The sequence below is a fragment of the Conger conger genome, chromosome 1 (assembly GCF_963514075.1).
Source record: "Conger conger chromosome 1, fConCon1.1, whole genome shotgun sequence".
In the NCBI taxonomy this organism is placed as follows: domain Eukaryota; kingdom Metazoa; phylum Chordata; class Actinopteri; order Anguilliformes; family Congridae; genus Conger; species Conger conger.
Window position 1 is genome coordinate 60470152 of NC_083760.1, and position 20993 is coordinate 60491144.

Sequence of the window (20993 nt, forward strand, 5' to 3'; positions counted from 1 at the left end):
ATGTTGCTCAAAAATATACATACATATACGTATATCAGCGTTTTTTTTCTCTTCAAGTTAATGCAACATATCTCGTTGGCATGCATGTTTTAAGGCAGGTGAGCTGTAAAATGAAAGACCTCTGTTTCATTTCAGGAACGCCTGATAGGGCTGTTCTCAATACCAGGGGCCCAGACCAGTTGAGAAGACGTGATATCAGGTGACAGAGGAGAAGAGGAGAAGGAGGACAGGCTTGGAGGTAGCACACTGCTCCTCTCTCATTCTGACCGGGGGGGGTTAGGGTGGGGGGGGGGGGGGGGGGGGACTTACCTGCGTCATCGGTAAGGGATCTGTGAGAGGGAAGAGGACCGGATGAAGGTAGCATGCAAGGTGGCGAGTCCTAAAGTGTCTCTGCTACGCTTTTCACACCCGTGGCAAACACTCACACACACACGCAAAATCTTTGCTTCTCAAACACATACACCCACCAGTCCTGCCCTCTTCTCTGCTTCCTGTCTCTCTCACTGTCTTGTATCTGTTGCTCTCTTGCTCTCTCACTCTCTCTCTCTTGCAACAAAAGTTCTGCATCTGGCTACATGCACAGAGGCGCCCATGCATTGGTTTGGCCTTGCCAAGAGCAGTTTTACCCCCAGCAAAAGAGTGGGACATGTGCCACCAAGGGCGAACAGGCTGAAGCGTGTACCTTGCTGCATGAGAGCTCCAACTCCGAACCAGAAACTATTTAGCAAGGTGAAATTGTTTTCCACCACGTCTGAGTCGGGATTGCATGGGTGAGGGTTATACCACTCATAGGGACTAAACCTGTGGCAATGGACAGAAAACAACAGGACAGTTTAGAAACAGAAGACAACAGCAGACATGGCAATACTAAACAGAATACTACTACAATTAGCACTATTAGTACTGCTACTACTACTACTACTACTACTACTACTACTACCAATAATAATAATAATAATAATAACAATAATAGCAAGAAAAACAAGAACAGTTCACCTGCAGAAACAAGGGGAGAAACAAACGTTAAATCATTGATGACTACAATTGTAAACAACTACAACAGCGACTACAACAGCAACCACAGGAATAACACTGATATGACATTCATGACATTGTGAAGATAGCTGAAGAACACTGCACAAAGAGGTCCTTTCAAACAAAAAGTAGATTTTGCAGAAGACTAGTCTGATGCAGGTATAAGATATTGTTATTAAAATATTGATATTAATACATTAATAATTGTCTGTTAGAATTCAGATTGTTAGACAAATGGTAGAATTCAGGTGAGTGGCATTATTCATTTTCAGTAATATTAGCTTCCCTCCTAAGAGAAAGGCATACATTGACATGTTTATATTAAAAGCAATTCATTCTGTCATTTAATCAATTGGAACCTGAAAAGGGCCTCTTTGTCACTTCAGAGAATGCAATCCAGATAATCTTTCCAACTCATTAAAATTCTGTGGATCAAACGTTCGCTTCTCATAAGCTCAACACCATATCACACACACGGCTTCCCCTCCGCTCACATTACACCAGAAGAGAGAGATTTTTCATTTATTTATGTTAAGTAAAAGTGACATTACATTAGTAAAGGTTGATTGGGCTACAATTAAGCAGCATGACCTAATTCCACTCGTGCTGGAGTGGTGAGATGAGGAAGCGGTTGGAGCCTAGCACCGCAGGATTACTAATCAAATGACAATAGTGTGTTCTCCGTATCATACTTCCATAGACAAGATGCTTTCTACACACCAGCAACCAGGGATTATCTAGATGCTTTGTGCTTATTCCAAGAGATCGGCCCAACAAACCAGAGCAGAACTGAACCGTCCTGAACCGCACCAGCTGTCGCTCAGCACACTCATTTGATTGGTTGTCCGTTTTTTTGCGAGCCAGATTGAATTTAGGGGACATCTGACCTCATAAAGATGTGACTCGTCCACCAGGCGTGAGGCACCTCGCTAATGCACCGAAAGGCAATTACCTCTGGAGAAGAACGGACTTGAGTGCGGATGTGTGAGGGCTGTCACTTCCGCCGGTCTGAATGTCTACAGCCTGCAGGGGGAAGCACCGCGATAGCACCGTTTTAAGAAGAGGCCTTTTAACCTATTTTCAAGGTAATGCGGACAGCCAGCGGCTCTCAGTTCTGCTGTTAGTGGACAATTAAGTTGACCTTTTTAATCTCAGGTCATCTGAGCTGCCGGGGGAATGCGTTTGTGCAAGGTCGCCGTGGAGATAACGTCGTGGTTTTCGTAAGCTTATCAAAAACAACACCTTTTATTTTATAAGGAGGCAAGGTACTCAAGATAATACTGATATTTAAATGGAAAATCTGAATAGGGCTATGTATGTGTAAAAATATCTCTATTTTCCACAGGAATGCTTTTGTCAGTTCAGCATCAGTGAGAATACATTTTCAAATTTCAAAGATTGAAATATAAGCTTGGCTTTCAAAGACAGAAAATGCATTCACTGGAGTGCTTTTGAGAACCTAAGCTTGAGGGAAATATCTATTAATTGAGCATCTGTTGGAAAATTGTAATTCAATTCATTTAAAGGCAATTATCAAGACATCCAGTCTGTTTGAACTGTCATATTTGTGCAAGTGATGGAAGTGCTTGGTGTGTGTGTGTGTGTGTGTGTGTGTGTGTGTATTTATTGTGTATATGTGTATTTCACCTCACTACTCTAAGCTTAAAACATAAAATATGACACAAATTAAGATTCTGCAGTGGTTATTTTCGTGGATATCAAAAGAAAATCATTGAGAAAATATCTGGCTTTCACATACTTGAAAAGAGAGTAAAATTCTGGAACAATCAGGCTCAGAAGAGTGTGTACACTGTATCCACATAGACCTTACTTATTTACTTTAAGAAACAAAAAAAACTTGTTTTGCTTTTTTTTTTACATTAAATTAGAATTTAACTTACAATCACTGAGCACTTTATTAGGTATTTATTATACTTTTTTATTTTTTTACTTATTGGTCTTCTGCTGATGTAGCCTATCCAGTTAGAGGATGGACACATTGTGTCTTCACAGATGCTCTTCTGCATACCACTGTTGTAATGTGTGGTTATTTGCATTACTGTCACCTTCCTGTCAGCTTTGACAAGTCTGGCCCTTCTCTTCTGACCTCTCTCATTAACAATGCATTTCTGTTTTCTGTTAGAGACTGTTGTGCATGAAAATCCCAGGAGATCAAAAGTTTCTGAGATACTCAGACCACCCTGTCTGGCACCAATAATCATTCCACGGTCAAAATCACTTAGATCACATTTCTTCCCTATTCTGACATTTGATCTGAAAAACTTCTGAACCTCTTGACTACATCTGCATGCTTATATGCATTTAGTCGCTGCCACATGATTGGCTTATTAAATGTTTGCAGTAACAAGCTGGTGTACAAGTCTACCTAATAAAGTACTCATTGTGTGTATAGGTGACAGCAGGGATTGCAAATAAAAATTCATTTCTGAGTCAAAAGTAGCTTCAACGGGGAGCGTTTTTGCACATTTATTTAGTTTTAAAAGTCAAGGGCTGTATTCAAACCCAGGCTGCAGGTGGCTTCCCGCCGGAATCTAATGACGACTCCCTCATTCCAGTAACGAGGAACATGACACATAATTTCTCAGGCGTCATGCCAGATAAACTCTCAATGTTTCCTGTTGAAGCATCTAATCAACTTGCTTCTGCATTGGAAACAAAGGCTGCTTGAATCATTTTTGTTTTTTTCTAGTTTCCTGGCACACCTTACAATAAGTTGACGCTCAAGAGTTTAAAATGGCGACAAAAGAAAATGGATAAACCGGAGGATATTTTTAGCGTGTGCATTATAACCTTAACTAAGAGCTGAGACTGCAGCCACAATAACGGTTCAGTGAGGGGTCTTCCGCTGAACGAGTCTGAGCCGCAGACAGTTTGAGCTGTCTTGGTGTTGTTGCCGTTCGATGGGCAGTTTGTTTTGTACTGCCCCAGTCAGCCGTGCCCTTCAAAAGCAGAGTTAACCTCATGCACTAATCATCCGGCCGGGCCCTTCTCTTACTGCAAGTGAGACCATAAATCACTTTCACTCCCGCACATTAGAAAAGCATATTCTGCGCAGACAATAAATGATACAACACCTCCACATCCTTGTGACACCCGGCTATTGAGAGAAGACGGACGTGTCCTGGACAATCTCCTATTCACCAGCCTGCTTTAACTGATGAGAAAAAAAAGCTAGGAATAACTGCGTAAAGGATTCTTTCACTTTTTTAATGGGTTTTTAAAGTTGACAATGGCAAGCGCATTACTGCGAGCCTCTCTTTGGCATGCAGGGTTCTCTGCACAGGGCTGTAGCTTTGTCCTCCTTTCGTGATTAAGTTTCTCAATTTCAGAAACCATGTTTGATAGAGTTTCCCCTTGTGGGGAAAGGGGGGGAGTGGGGGGTGCAACTGGTACAGGGTGGGTGTTAACCGTGGAGCATGTTTTTACATAGACAGTATAAAAGTCTGTTTACATAAAAAGACTTGGCCCATTCTCCACACACTCCGGTTTAGAAACCCCCTCACTGCAGCAGTACTTTTGTGCCTGACATTGTAGAGGTTGTTGGCCGGGGGAGGGGGGTTCTCGTGGGTGGAGGAATAGACGCCTGGTGATGAAATAGATTCCCGACAGATGCGCATCTCCGCCGTGCCCTGCGTAGGCCATCACCAATCATTTCAATGTGCCCTTGAAGACCTGTTGCCGGGTTTAGCGCTTTATGCTAATGCAGGCGGGATCTGACATGTTTGAGCTTCTCCTCACCCACCTGGCCCCAGTGACCCACCGTAATGGGTGCAGGGCTGACCCGCCATGTAGAGGATTTAAAAAACTATAATCTGAGAATTAAATGCTCCACCGGAGCTTTCACGAATCAATTAGCTCGCACGCTGGTCAATGGAGCAATTACGAGCGGCCGATAAGCTTAGTGGGGGTTTTTTTTTCTTGTCTTTTTTTTGTTCTTCTCCTTTTATATCCTTCCACATAAATAATTACAGCCTCAGTCCACAGCGACTGTGTTTCTGTTTCTGCTAGCCCCCACAATGCAATAGAGAAACAATAGAAAACAGCTGCCTGAATCCGCTCTGCATTCTGCCTCAGTATTCAAGGTGTCAGGCTGATTTCCTTCATTATAAACAGAAGAAAGCCTCAACACTGGCATGCCACCATATCCTCAAAGCATAATTAAATAATTTGCCTCGTGTTCACAGATAACAATTCAAAAATGAGACTGGCCTAATTAATTATACCAATTCTTCAAGTTTGAGGCGTGCCTGGAACTAAACCCAGCTGCTTTCATGCCCTCAGAATGGCAAAAACATACTTTAGAAAGCTATTTTAAAATCCTTGGCTGTTTCATCACCTGGTCCACAGAATAGAAGAAGAATAGTACATTATTAATCATATACAGAAGACATATTTTAGATATGAGCTGAGACTATAACAGAAATGTTCCTGTTTGCTAAACAGCTGTATAGCAAAACAGTACAGGTACGCCTGCACCCACACACACACACAAGAATATGAGCAATTATGTACACTCACATTCACACATGCATACACACAGGCATGCACGCACTAGCATTAGCACACCACCACACGCAAACACATTTTTAAACCTGTTTCCTTTTTTGCAGTGTTTAAGAGCAGCCCTTTGTCAATGTTTGTTTCTGAGGTTTGGTCTCACTGACAAATAAATATCCCGGTGAAAACAGTCAGCTGTAAAGACATGCAACTGGAAGCTGACGAAGGTGCCAGACTTTCGTCTCTGTATAAAATGAATACAAGATAAACAAATTGAAGGGGAAAATACTTACAACTTACCCAAAACATTCTTATTAAGGTTACTTAAAAAGTAGGTGCATATTCTGAACCAACTTAGATGACAGTTGCAGCTTTGTTTCTCTCTCATGTGATCATATTGCCAGTAACATTGAAAAAAGTGAGCATTAACCCTAAAACTCCCAGGTTGTAACTGAAGGTAGTTACGGTTACCCAAAAGTTTTAGGGTTAACAAGAGCATTGTCTTTTTCTTTTCTTTTTTCTCCTCACCTTGCTTCAAATGCTAAAGATGCAGATTTTTACCAACAGAATCAAAAACCATAGGGGAACCTATAAAATGGAACTGTAATAGGACCACCTCAAAACCAAAACAAACTAGAACCGTGGTCGAAATCAGAACAAGTGCTGAAGTCTGTGCTTCATAGACTAACCTGAGGTGTGGTGAGAGGGGAGAGGTAGAAGTCACCTCCATCACCCCCATTAATTGAATTTATCGATCAAACAATTCATTAAAAAAGTACCGCTTTTGAGACTGATGTCATAATGTTTAAAGGCTGAAGACCCACATGGCATAACCAATATGGTATGCCAAGTTAATTTACTTTAATAGTTTCAACTATTCCCCAAAAGGGCTATTGGGTAGACAGAAGTCCCGTAATATTTCCTTTCCTAGAGCAAAGATGGCTGTTCATGAAATGCTCTTGCGGATAAATCAGTGCAAATGGTTTTCATATCAGCACTCACCTTTTTACAACAGTCATTTGAACACAATACAGCTTTGCTCTTTCCTGCAAACACGATATGACCCAGAAATTTGTGAAGTCATTTGCATGAGCTTTGAGTTTGCCTTTCTTTCTTGAATTAGGAAGGTGTAAAAACAGTGGAGCAGATATAGCCGGATGGACAATGTGACATTTCCTCATGTAGCAATAGCCTGCTTCTGTCTATATACTGTATTATTCACATTGCACATTGAACAAAATGGCAGTCCCTTTTGGATTCTATGATAAGTTATCAACCAGTTATCACATCCCTTTACATTCATTGACTTGCACAGACTGATAAATAGGGAATTAAAAAATGTACAATAGAAAGGACCAGAGGTTGAAACATTTGCGACACACACTACCGTTTTTGTTTTCATTACGTTCTGCTTGATCGACAATCAGCAATCAAGGGTAGTGGTGGCTATGCTGTGCATTTGAATTTATGTTCTGAATGGATTTGGGAGCCATAATTATTCCAGGGTAAAGAGCTGTGATGACATGCATTTGAAAGTCGGGTTTAGATAATGTGCCCAACTGCTTAAAGTGTTACCACTAATTATAATTAATCACACTTTCTGTCTGTGAGCCAGTAGGCTGATTTCTCTCTCTCTCTCTCTCTCCCCCCTTTCTCTCTCTCTCTCTCTCTCTCTCTCTCTCTGTCTCCACCACAATGTCGGTTTCTTGACTGCTCCTCAGAATCTCTCCCTCTACATTCTTGCAGGCTATCGTTCAAACAATAAACAGTAAAGACCTTTCCATCGCTTCTGTGACTGGCAGGACACTAGCAGACAACCACAAAGTCCCTGACCAAGCACATTTGAAGCAAGGTGAAGGAGAAAAAGAGGAAAGAAAAGACAGAGTAGATGTTCGTGACAGCAAGAGGGGAGGGAAGTGAGGAACCTTGTCTGGGATGTGTCAAGTACTGTTCTTTTCACTCTCACACACACACTGCACACACACAAAACTCCCCCCTGACAATTCAACACCACACACACGCACACACACGTATACATCATTACACACATTCATACAAACGCACAGGCCATACACACAAGCGCAGACCATTCTTTCTCTCTCCCTCTCTCACACACTGTCTCTCTCCCTCTCCCACTCCCTCCTCTCTGTTTGAGATGGCTGATTGGCTGTTTTAAGGTCTCTGCTCGTGAGGCCTATGCTGTAGTGGGCTGTATTATCTCCTCCGTAGCAGAGTATACAGTGAGACGGGGTAAAGGGGAGAATAAAATCAGTTAACAGCCTCCATTATTCCAGGAGAGAAGACTCGTCCCTTTACGAGTTGTCAAACTGCAGAGCACACACAGGGGATGTTTTGGGGAGGGGAGAGGCACTGACAGATCGGTTTGCAGTCACCCACAGCCTAGTTTAAATAAACCATGCTTCGCACACAGAGAAAGGCACTTTGCATTTTTTTTTCTTCTTGGCATTGAGATTTCAGAGACTAGCACTGGTGAGAATTTTGCTGACAATATTAAGGGGAATATATAAGCCGTGGGCTGACTGGGGTCTCAGAAATTTTTATATGAAACTTTAAAACCTACAGGATTGGATACCCATGTACAGAATGTAATTTTGTGTTTTGTTATTTTGACATTGTTTTATTATTTTGACATTGTTGTTTTTTTGTTTTTTTTGCCAGTTTATTTTGACAAAATACTTAGGCTACTTGGTTTATAATAAAGAATCAGTCCCACATTATATTTTGTGTTAATATATTCAGCATATTCAAATGCTGAAATGTTGTTCATATTGTTACATTAATATTGTACTGACATAAGAAAAGTCTTTGGCAGATACAGGTACTAATTACCATAAAAATATGCACATTAGGCCTCTAGAACAAAATAAAACCAAGCATTCTACAAATGGGTGAGAGAATGCTGACTGTTTCTCAATCACGCTGTGAGGTTAACAAGCCTCACAAGTCATATAAGGTCACAACAGTCAAGTAGTTATTTATTACCTGCCCTAATATAAGGACAGGACAAAAAAACCATTGGGTTTGTTGACGATTTTTAAGCATGTCTATCCATGAAAAATAGGGAAATACATTTTTGTTTTTGATCTGTGGATGATAGTGGGAAAAGGTCAGCACAATTCTACCCAGTGCCAGAATCTGCTTCACAAAGGGGATTAGAACGTTAGTGTAAAAGGGTTAAAGGTTGAGTTTAAACCCCCTCCACTCAAAGAAAATAAATATACGTATAGACGTACGTAGATATAAAAAGTCACAGAAACTGACATGTTACCTGGCTATGACAAACAGCACACAACTGACACCCAAGTAAGCCAGCAGAATATACATCCAGATATCGGGCGAGAGGGGGTTGAGGAAGGAGAACACTCCGGGGTTGGTGCCGTTGGGTTTGCGGTACAGAATACTTATCCCCAGCGTCATGAAGGGCTTGGAAAAGTCGATGACTTTCTCCCGCACGTAAGTGATGGCCAGGGGAGCCACTGCAAGATCAGCTTTCTGTCAACAGCGGACATAAAGAAGAAGAGGAAGGGGTCGTAAGTCAGACGCTCCGGATGCCTGCGAGGCAATCAAATTAAGAAAACAGACCCTTTACACACGAGACGGTCTGTCCCACAGCAGTTACGTGGAAATTTAGAGCCTCCTTATTTCTCCCTGCCTGTCCCTCATTCTCCATTTAGCGGCTACAGTTTCAGCGGCTTTGCTCCATCGTAAAACAGCTGAAGACGGGGAGGCCGGCGGGGTGAGAGCACGGCCCGGTCCGTTCGGACTTCCTCGCCCGCGGAGGAAGACTGATGGCCACTGAGTTCCGGCGTCGCTGATTAAACCAAAGAGGTGTTTTCACCCGCAAATCTGACCTGGCAGCATCCAGCTTATTTCACAAAAGAGGGGGGTGCAGAGAGTGTGTGTGTATGTATGTTTGTGCCTGTGTTTGTATGTGCGTGTGTGTTTGTGTGTGTGTGTTCGCGTATGTGTTTGTGCGAGTTTGCGCGAGCGTGTGTGTTTGTGCGTGTTTGTGTGTGTGTTTGGGGTGGAAGGGGTTGATGCATGGAGATCCTAAGAAATAAAATCCTAGCATTCTCGGCGGAATAATCGGCTGGTTTTAATAAACACACAGGGCCTGCAACATTATTTCATTTTGTGCCTGAATGCTTTGACGGTTTGGAATTAATTAATTCTCAGTTAGTTAAAAAATCCTGCTTACTGTGACCCCCCACCCCTTCTTTCTTCCTCCCTCGTTCCTTCTCACCCTCCCTCCCTCATCAATCCTGACTACTGAGGATTATTTTTGGACAAAACTCTTCTCATCAGCTCATCCTGACACTATTGCGAGAACGGCAGGAACTCTTTAAGCCCACTGTGAGTAAATGACAGTTATGGAGTAAATTGCAAGATGTTATATTAAAGGACAGCAATGATATTTTTTTGAAAATGAAAATGTTCAACACTTGACTATGGGATAATATGACTTAAATGAGCTAAAGTATAACTTACCGTGCCTAGAAATGAACTGCAAGTTTATCGGCATTTCTTTGTTGCAAATTAAACCCGGGGAAGTTTCTTTGGATATTCAAATCATGCGCGGAATATCTGCCTTGGCTTTATCAATCAGCCTATTTATCAATGTGCCTATCAGCATGACACATGATGGATGTGTGGCCGATCCAAACACTTTATTGTGATACAGCTTTTTCCACAGAATTATAATTAATTCCCAGCTCCAGACAGATGTGTATGTTAAACGGTTGCAGCAAGGTCAAACGGATCATTTTTCAGAGAAATACCCTCAGAGCCCTTGAAGGTGAAAATACATTAAGCCCCAGTAAATGCATTTCAGTCATATGGTGTGCAGAGCATGTCAAACTACTATCTAGCCCGAGCAGAGGTGTGTATCTTAGAGGATTGAGGTGCTGTTTTAAGCCCCTCCTGTGCTGTGCTGTTGCAGTTATCTTAGTGGTAACAAGATTCATTCAGATGGTGATTACAGTGCAGTAAGACGATAGGGCAATACTGTATTATATGAGTCAAATGTGCATGTGCAAAAGAAGCACAAATACCCTCAGGACTGGAAGCTGTTACATCTCAATTTGACTCCTTTTTAGGTAAACCTTAAGAGGCAGCGAAGACTTATATACTCTACACACCTAAACTGTCTTTCCTCTTAGTACAGTTCCATGCCCACACTACTGCCTATACCTTCAGTCTTCAAGTTACTTTGTATCCTCTAACACTTCCCAAATTACTGCCTGTCCCCTTGGTATAGTGCCAGGTCTGAACAAAAGTTTGTTCCCTTAAATTCACTGCAGAGAAGCAATTCTTCTGCCATCTATTCTAGCTGGCGACTCCCAAGGGATACGAACACTTTATGATCAATGACAGATATTACAAAAAATATGACAGACCACAGAAGACATTAAGGACGTGACAACACTATTGACATTGCAAAGTCACATCAGTTTGAAATATTCAATATTTACAATGCAGAGGTTGTTATTTTTTTCTTGCGGTACCAAGCCCCCTCGGTGTCTGGCCTTATTTTGTCAAGCTTAATGATCTCAAGCCTCAGACACCGTGTGAGTTTTAATAAGCTCTGTGGGGGAAAACAGCCAAAATATCCTCCAGTCTCCCCTCATCTCTTCCTCCAGTCAATAGCCAGAGTAAGTGTGAGGCTTTCCTCTTCTTGCTTGAGAAATGTGTTTCTAACACTTATTTTATAAACAGGAATGGACAAACTCAATTGAAAAATAACCAATAGGCTTGTTGACCAACAAAATAATGACAATTCCATTTCACCCACCATTTGTAACATCTATAGATGAGACAAGGAATGATTTTAAATTATGAGACAATGGCTTTCACAGCACAAGACAATCCACACCATGAAGCAAAAGATTAGTACAGAGGGAAGAAATGTTTTTGGGAAAGCAAATGCTGATGTTTTAGCATTAGTGTATGCATTAGTGCAGTCTGGTGTCTGATCCGCATTAACTGCATGCATATCCTGCAAATGGCATCCATTATGACAGTTTGTACTTTTCAAACAGCCTCATCTACTTGAATCGCCCTGGAACCCAAAGTTATACCACCCACACCCACCTGCATTGGACTCATTGTGAATAAATGAGAAGGATCTGGGTTTGGTTAACATGCCTGAGTCACTGCACTGTTGAAATGTCGTTGAATGTTGAACGTGTGAATTGCCGTAGGCATAGCCGACCCACAGCTAAGGCACATCTTTAAGTTAAAGGCTGTAGGTTGAAATCCTAGCTGGGGCACTGTTTGAGGCTGCTCTACCAGAATATCCTATAGAATATGGACGTCCAGTAGGTGAGGTCTAGCACCCCCCCCCTCCCCCCGCCAAGCAATGGAATGCTTCTGGGTACAGTAGCTGACATTACAACTGCTGGATATTTTGGTGGTAAAGCCCAATACAGTTACACAATAGAGACTTAGAAGAGTTATTTACAACTGAGGGTTATAAAAGCATATGTCAGTCTCTTATGTACCACCCATGTGCCTTACCACCCAAATATCCAGCAGTTGTAACATCAGTCACCATGGAATTGCCATTCTCTACAAAGGTTTGTAATATTGTAATGAATTTGAGAAACACTGGCCAAGGCTAGCATTCACTCACGTGGTCCATGAGCTCCTTGACCATGCCGTTCCACTGGCCCGTGGTCTCCTCCTGGGCCCCGTACTTGCCGTCCTCCACCAGCCGGATCTCGTAGGCGAAGCCCAGGATGCTGGCCAGCTCCCGCAGGAGGTCGATGCAGAAGCCCTCGAAGCGGTCGTTCCCGTACAGCGGTTTGTCCGACTTCTTGAACATCACATATGGCTCCTCCTGAGGAACGTTGATTAAAAAAACCAAAAACAAAAGAAGGAGAGAGAACGCCACGGATCAGTCTCGCTGCTGCCAGCTGGGGCCGGAGCTTGAATGCTTCCTCAAATAGCGGCCATCAAAGAACACTCGTTATTTCTCAAACCTCCCCATTGTGAGCACGGGTGTGCTGGGATCTGGAAATAAAATCTTCTGTTCAGGGGGTAATGTTCTGGGGAAGTGGGGTGGAGCAGACGTGGGGGAGGGCTGGGGTTGAGGGAATATGTGGGGGGTTTGGGATGTAAAAAAAGGATGAACATGTGTTCTTTTAATGGTGCAGAACCTGTGCAGGGCACCAATAGCGATGCATGCATCAAATAAGATCATTCCTCAGCATAGCTCTCCCTCAGTCTCTCCTTTTTCTCTCACTCTCTGATTGAGCACAATTCGTTTGTTCCGGTCTTTCAGTCAAACAGGTATTTTGTGAATAAGCTACAGTAAGATGTGTTAATATGGTAAAAACAGTCTGCTAAGTGGTGCTTTGTGGAAAAATTAGGAAGAACGAAGGAGAGATATGCTTCCATTAGTCCATCGCCCTGTTCAACAGCTTTTTAAATCTCCACCAGGACCAAATATGAATTATCATGAACATGAGATTGTATTATATTTGTTTGGAGTTTAATTATGTTTTTGGCCTAAATGAAGTCTCTCAGTCTCTGGCCACTCCAATGAAATTGATGTTTTGATAAATTATAATAATAATTTTACTCTCTTTGTTTTCAATGAAAAATGTGTTTCCGATTAAACCCAGCTAAATAGCTTAAATGCACCAAAATTATCAGAACAGTACCTTCAAGTTTTATAAAAAAAAATAAATAAAAAAAAACAGGGAAGATCACACCAGTGATCACAGCAAAACAATAACTGAAGTATTAACTGTTGGTCTAATGACAGAAACAAAATAACACACATGCACATCAAAATCCATGACCAAAATGTCACTTCGCCAGCATGACAGCTTGTCATGCACTGGCAGGAAAATAGACCCCTTATTATTCATTATAAAACATATTTCACACCATTCTTTATGCTGATAGCATGTGATATCATAGCAATCAAATGAACAGTAATACAATTGTATACGCAAAAGAAGCACAAGATAAAACCACTGCGTAATGTTACGTTCAGTTTTTTTTCAGCCATGCCTAATCACTCTTTAACTGTGCACACAAATTTCCGGATATTATACTTTCTAATTCCGTATTTGCAGCTTGCGGTGAATCAGGTGCATGGTGAGGCCTGGGAGACAGAGGAGACATGAGGAAATGATGGCGGCTGAGCCTTAATGTACAGCCAGCAGCAGAGAATGAAGACCTGTCAGACAATCAGAGCTGCAGCCTCCCTGCTCCCCCCCGCAAGGCCATCGAGCTGCTGAAACGCGGTGGGCCCGCCACGTTAAAAAATGGGACCTCTGCGACGTTACAGCCCGTTCTTTTATGAGCCCGCGTACGCTGTTTGATCTTCGGCTTCTGCTCGCTTTGATATTAAGGGAGATACCATTCCAGTCTCTGGGCTCTGTCAAATAATGGCAGATGGAGGATGTCTAGAAGAGCACTGTGTGTGTGTGTGTGTGTGTGTGTGTGTGTGTGTGTGTGTGCATGCGTGTGTGTATGTGTGTGTGTGATCATGAGCATATGTGTACGCGTGTATTGTCATGGTAACGGGGGAACGAGTCAAAGACGCCGCCCACAGAAATGAGAGAGAGCACTCTTTACCCACAGTAATTATATCATGCCACAGCCTAAACACGGCACATTTCCCCATAGGGTTACAGTATAGTGCTTTTTTATCAGTCTTTTCTTATCACGCTGTGACTAAGCGAGAGCATAGAGCAAGGCTGACAGCCTTAAATCTCCAGCAAAAAGGAGCATTGGAACATGAGGGATATGTAGAAATAAAAGGAAACTCGGGAATATAAATCTGCTCAGCATGCTACAATCATCTAAAATTAAAAATATACTTAATGTATATATATACTTCAGGTACTGAAGTAAAACCATCTCAGCTGTAGAATCATTCTGTTTCAAGCTCTATTATCTTATTAATATGGTTCTTATATATGATATAAAAATATACAATGGGCTCCAGATTATTGGCACCCTTCGAAAAAATGTTTCATATAATAGACAATGGAGAATTAATTACACTCAGTAAGCACTTTATTAGGTATTTATTAGACTTATTTCTTAGACTTATTAAGTCTTCTGCTGCCGTATCCTATCCACTTAAGAGGTTTGAGGTGTTGTGTGTACAGAGATGCTCTTCTGCATACCACTGTGGTAATGTGTGGTTATTTGCGTTACTGTCACCTTCCTGCCAGCTTTGACCAGTCTTGCCATTCTGCTCTGACCTCTCTCATTAACATGGTGTTTCTGCCTACAGAACCGCTTGCTGCTCACTGGATCTTTTTTTAAATTTTTCACACCTAAACTCTAGGTACAAACTCTAGACACTGTTGTGCGTGAAAATCCCAGGAGAACAGCCGTTTCTGAGAACCTCAAACCACCCTGACTGACACCAATAATCATTCCACGGTCAAAGTCACTTAGATCATATTTTATTTTATTTGAAAAATGTAAGACTTCGGTTTTGCAGGAAAGATGCAGGGCAATCTGAGGACCACGGCGACTGGTTAAGTAGGCACACATCTGGACTATGTTGCGAATTAGTCCAGGCATTTATATTGTGAGCTTCTTTTCACAGTAGGTGGCTGAGAGCGGGGAAACTGCAGGAGAGGAGACGTGACGCAGACCAGCTGAAGAGCCAGGCAGCAGAAAAGTGGAACGCGAATCGTGTTATTTTCGTTGCATTTATTATTTTGTTTTATTATTTGTTTAACATGCATTTATTCACTTCAATAGCAACCCATAAAAATGAAACTGGTAAAAAGCTGTATGGCTTCACTAAGCATACCAGCGGATACCACTAGAGATAGAGTGTTATGCAAGCTATGGTTCCATTCCAGAAAAGTAAAAAAGTAAATACATTTAAAAAAACTGCACTTCCAGGTTAGTGATTAAGAAAGAAATATGGTCACCAGCAATTACGGGGGGGGGAAAGGAGAAATCGTACCCTCACACTAATGCTGCTGCCAAACGTGATGATTTTATTACACAATAAAACACTGATACAGAGAAAAGCACAGATGCCTATATATTTATACATTTGTTCCAGAATCTTGTGATTCAGTTGAAACCAGGCCTGACATCCAAATATGTTTCCAATACCCCAGCATGTCTGCTGAATTCAGTGGATTATCTCAACACAAATACACTTCAAAACATGCACACATACACACACACAATAATAACTGAACAAAGTAATCAATATGATTCCAATTAGATCCCATTATATGGGTCAATTTGTTATCTCTCTCTCTTCCGACCTCCCCTTTCCTCGCTCTTTCTGTCTCTCAAATTCAAATGAAACACGTGCATTACTGGCACGAATATGGAAAATTGTATTGCCAAAGTAGGATTATAATAAATTCCTTGTTAATACATCACTATAATATATCACAAAAATATAACATTTAAGCATTTATGTCACTAAATGATGACAAATACACAGAAAACTATCCTTCATGGAACCATGGATCTATAAACATTAATATACAGTAATTGAGTGCCTATTTCTCCTATCTTCTTGATCTAAATAAATATTAATAGCATTGTGACTAAACAGTATATTGCACCATATTTCTACAGCAAATAGAAATATTTATTTTAAACACATGCACACAGACTGTATACAAAAAGAATAACCCAAAAAGAATAACACAATAACTACAAATGAATAGTAGATGGCAGTCATAATAATCTGTGATAACAAGTCGCCTTTGTGTCAAATGTTTTCTTAGTGATACTGAATTGATTTTGGGAAGAAAATAAGATCACTGTATAATTCTCTCTCTCTCTCTCTCTCTCATACACACACATGCATGCACACACACAAAAACACACACACGCACAAGCACACACATGCATGCATGCACACACACACACATATGCATACATGCACACACACACACACACACACACACACACACACACACACACACAGTGGTTTGGGTATTTCAGGGATGGGACACTCATGGTCACTGCTTTTCTCTGACCCAGTTTGGGGAAGCCTGCAGAGTCAGTGTGGTGGGGGGTGGGAGGGCGGGTGTATTTTGGAGAGGCATCCAAGGGCATCACCTCACCTCAGCACTGACTAACGGAAAGGACACACCACGGGACATTTAACATTGAAGCGGATCGTCTGCACCCCCTGTGAGTCTGAGGAACACCAGATACCGTAAACTGATGGCAGATCGCTTGCCAAGAAAATCAACAACAAAATTTGTCACCACCCACTAAAAGCCTCTCAAGCCTTCGAGATTAATCTGAACACAGGCAAACAAACAAACAAACAAACAAAAACAAGCAAATAAACAGGTCCCCTGATTGTACTGTGGCATATGGCAATAATATAAAATACTTCGTAATCGGAGCAAGATGGATTTACAGGGCCACAATCTGAATGACAATAGTAATTTTCTACTTCCTCAGGAAATACAATGTCCCCTTTGTTAGCCAATTTCTACCCCATAAATAAGCCCTCTTAAGTGAGGAACAGTACAAATACCATTAACGCAACACAACTCTTTTTTTGATAAATTAGCAATATTGCTTCTCACAAATATATTCCTCAGTAGATGGAGAAACAAAAACAGTTGTTTGACCTTTTCCTTTTTCATGTTGCTGTTTTCAAGTTCCTCTCTTGTCACTGTAATTAAATTCTGTTCGGGTGTATATTTTCAGATCAACTATTTTAAATATTTCAAGCTGAATTTGCATAATAGTTACCATCAATATCATGCAAGGATTGCTTAATGATCCTGCTCTGACTCACTTTTTACCCAAAGTTGACCTTTCACAAAATCCTGCCCCAATTATTGTTGCTAAATCAGCTGAGTAAACTGTTGCTAACTCCTGCTGCCAAATCCATTTTGCAGTTGTTAACATGGACAAGTTTTACAAAATACGATAAGAGGTTTTTAGAAAACTATCTGATTAACGGCTCACAAATTCTGTCGAAAAGCTGTCAAGGCTCTGCTATATGAAGTGGAAGGTTAAATTCAGGATGTAAATAATGTAAAACAACAACAAATTTTATAATTCAGCAACTGTCAATCGATGACAGCTAGTTTATTTTGCCCGGTTGCTTTTGCCCTCTTAAGTGCACTTACCATATTGGCATTTTTACGTGGCTTTAAGCTGACCAGTGGCCATAATAGTGTATTTATATATAAAGAATAGTGAAATTAATTATTCAGAGGCTCCGGATGACCAATATAAAATCATATTGTTTTTCACTCTTTTTTGAAGGTTTGAATGCCAGAAGTCTGTGTAGCTGACAACCAAACTTCAATCACCAAACTTCATGAAAGCAAAGCTCACTGAAGTGTATAGTGCCAAACACCTTCAGCAGAAGGCAATTATAGATGCCATTCTGATAGATTTCATCAACCTTAACATGCCAATTGCCTGGGTGGATTCCCTATCTGTGCTTTATGGAACAGCCACATGTTTAACAGCCACAACAACGCTAAATAGAAAGACAGGTAGGATAACCTTGGTCTTGTTGAGTAACTGAAGGTTACTCTAGGAATTTAGTCAGATCGACAAATGAGCTTCCTGTGAGCACTGGTGAGACTATCAGTGAGGTCAGATGTGTGCTGTTTGACAGATTTCAGATTCAAAATAAAATCAACTGTATGATCTGAGACACTACTGCCCACATAAGGAAGCCCTTCTCAGTCTCATTTCCAAGTTGAGGATCATATGAAAACTGAACAGGATGCACATTTCTGGGAAAATGTAAAGGATGAAGAAGAGGAGAATGCTAAGGTAACCCTCTGTAAACACTGGCCACAAAGGCTGCAGCGTTTTGCCCATACACTGCAAATGGTTATTGCAGACAGGCTGAAAGGAAACAAAAGCCATCAATCTAGCCTTCACTAAGCTGCCAACGTTGTCAAGCATTGTCAACCTTTTTAGAGATGCATTTGAAGAGCAATTTGGAAAGCGGGGCATGCTGGCAGCTGTTTGCATCAGGCAAATTCGACTTTCAGGCAGGTGAGATCCATCCTAAGCCTTGAGCACCAGGCCTTGCGTGAAGTCTTAGAGAATCAGGGGCATACCACTAGTTCATGCATCACGGGAGAATGGAACCGATTGAGGGAGCTGCCTGGCATTCTTCTGCAGCTTGCAGATGCCACTGACTTGACCCAAGGGGAGAAGAGCATTACAATAAGTGCAGTAGTCCCTTCAATGATGTCTCTCTGAGCATCTCTCTATCTGCCACTTACACAACTTGGTTACTTCTCTGCAGCCATCACAGGACAAAAGCGGGACACCATTCTCCATCCACATCTACCTTATACAGCTGTGCTGGACCCTGCGATCATATTTCTGTGGTTGTAATTATGTGTCTGTGTCTAGTGAGGTGAAGGAGAAACACTGAAACACTTTATTGTTAAGATGTTATTTCAAGCAATCACCTCATACTGCAGTTAGTGTTAGTTTAATCTGAAAAAATTATATTCAGGAATGAATTTGAAGTAAATATTTTAGATTTCTGTGCAATGTAAAAACAACTGTGATGCAGATACAATGAATGCAAATTGCAGTGGCAATCATGCAATACCCTACGTTTTCTGTATAGAGCACTGTGTTCTGTTACAACAAAGACACGCAATACAAATGAGTAATTACTCACAGCGAGATGAAAATATGAATGCTATTGGGTGATTGATTTCGCTGTTTAATTATCCTCCAGTGAATGACTACATCTCTTTTGATGTTTTCGGTAAAAACTTAAATATATATTTTTTGTGTGGTTCTATCTGTGCTACAACCAGCTTATTCAGATGTTGATCCACCAGTGACACAAACATTTCGATGGGCTTTTCAGAGGGTAACAGAAGAGACCAAAACATTAAGGAAGTGCAGAGCCACAGTTCCTGTTTTAACCTTAGTGATGGGCAGCATTACATTCTTGTTCATCAATCATGCCATTTAACCTAAGGCTGTTCCCTTTTGCAACTCTTCAGAATGGGATTGGAATGAATACACGATAACTAGACAGGCGGTTGTACCTGTCCAATCAAAACTACTTCAGTCCATTGGGCAGTAACAATAGCCTAAATCATGACAGATCCATCATATGCCAAATTAAATATTACAATGCGTCAAGAAACACATTTGAATGCGTTTTTCAGATGTTGTTTTTGCTTCATTGTCCCGCTCCATTGCAAACAAAAGATTTTAGAAGGATCCAACGAGCGGTTATCCAAGGAGAGGTGAGTTTTCAGGGTTTCATCAACATCACTTTAATAATCACCTATACCTGGCTGCACTGGTGGACACATGTGAATATACACTCAGTGATCACTTTATTAGGTAGCCTAAATGCATAAAAGCATGCAAACATGCTCAAGAGGTTCAGTTTTTCAGACAAAATCTCAGAATGGGGAAGAAATGTGATCTAAGCGACTTTGACTGTGGAATGACTGTTGGTGCCAGACAGGGTTTACGTATCTCAGAAACTGCTGTTCTCCTGGGATTTTTAAGCACAACAGTCTCTAGAGAATGGTGCGAAAAACAAAAAACATCCAGTGAGCAGCAGTTCTGCAGGCAGAAATGTGTTAATGTCAGAGGAGAAGGACCAGACTGGTCAAAGCTGACAGGAAGGTGACAGTAACGCAAATAACCACGCATTACACCAGTATGTAGAAGAGCATCTCTGAACACATAGCGTGCCAAACCTCTGAGTGGATGGTGAACAGCAGCATAAGTCTAGTAAGTCTAATAAATACCCAATGAAATGCTCACTGAGTATACCTGGAGATTAAAAGGATGTCATTTCTTATGCTATTTCCGGGTTCACACCCTGTTTGACTGACCAGTCAGTTCATAATTTTGAGGTTTGATTGCATGTCTCTCTAACCTATGTTCCATATACAGACAAATATGCATAGCTGCATTACCTGTAGTGTGAAACCAAAAAGTAGTCTTATATTGAGACTGAAAATGTTTCTTTTTCATTTTTGCTCAATAAGGTGAAAATATTGCCAATGAGGTAAGCCAGTGGAGTAATAAAATGTCACTGGTCAAGCGAACATTAACCAAAAACAAACTAGCCTAATATTTTCTATCTGAGAGGGAAAAAAAGTAAATTGTAAGTCTTACTGTATTACAAGACTAAAACACTTGATAAGACATTATCAGTCTTATCAGAGTCGGCCACACTGATTTAGTATGTTATGAGAGTTTAGGTATAGGCTATAGGCTATATGTGTATATAATGTTCTCACTTTGCTGTTACTTTGTGTTGCATGTTCTCTCCACACAGAAGTGTTACAGTATAGGCCTACAAATAAAAAGAAAAAAAGCTCTGAAACGTATCCATAAAGGCGGGGTCAAGGATACATATTTCACCGTGACCTTTATTTTCCTCCATAGAGTTATTGCAACATCAATGCCTGCTATGTTATAACCGA

At 41.1% G+C, this 20993-nt stretch overlaps 1 protein-coding gene across 1 annotated transcript in view; it reads right to left on the reverse strand.

The window, feature by feature from the left end:
- grik2 (glutamate receptor, ionotropic, kainate 2) overlaps positions 1 to 20993 on the reverse strand; it is a 192453-nt gene that overhangs the window by 46554 nt on the left and 124906 nt on the right. Inside the window, exons 11-13 of the mRNA XM_061234317.1 lie at positions 12206 to 12412; positions 8843 to 9066; positions 683 to 801 (exon numbers count right to left, since the gene is read on the reverse strand). Coding sequence (XP_061090301.1) covers positions 683 to 801; positions 8843 to 9066; positions 12206 to 12412 — 550 coding nt within the window. The remainder of the gene's footprint in view (positions 1 to 682; positions 802 to 8842; positions 9067 to 12205; positions 12413 to 20993) is intronic.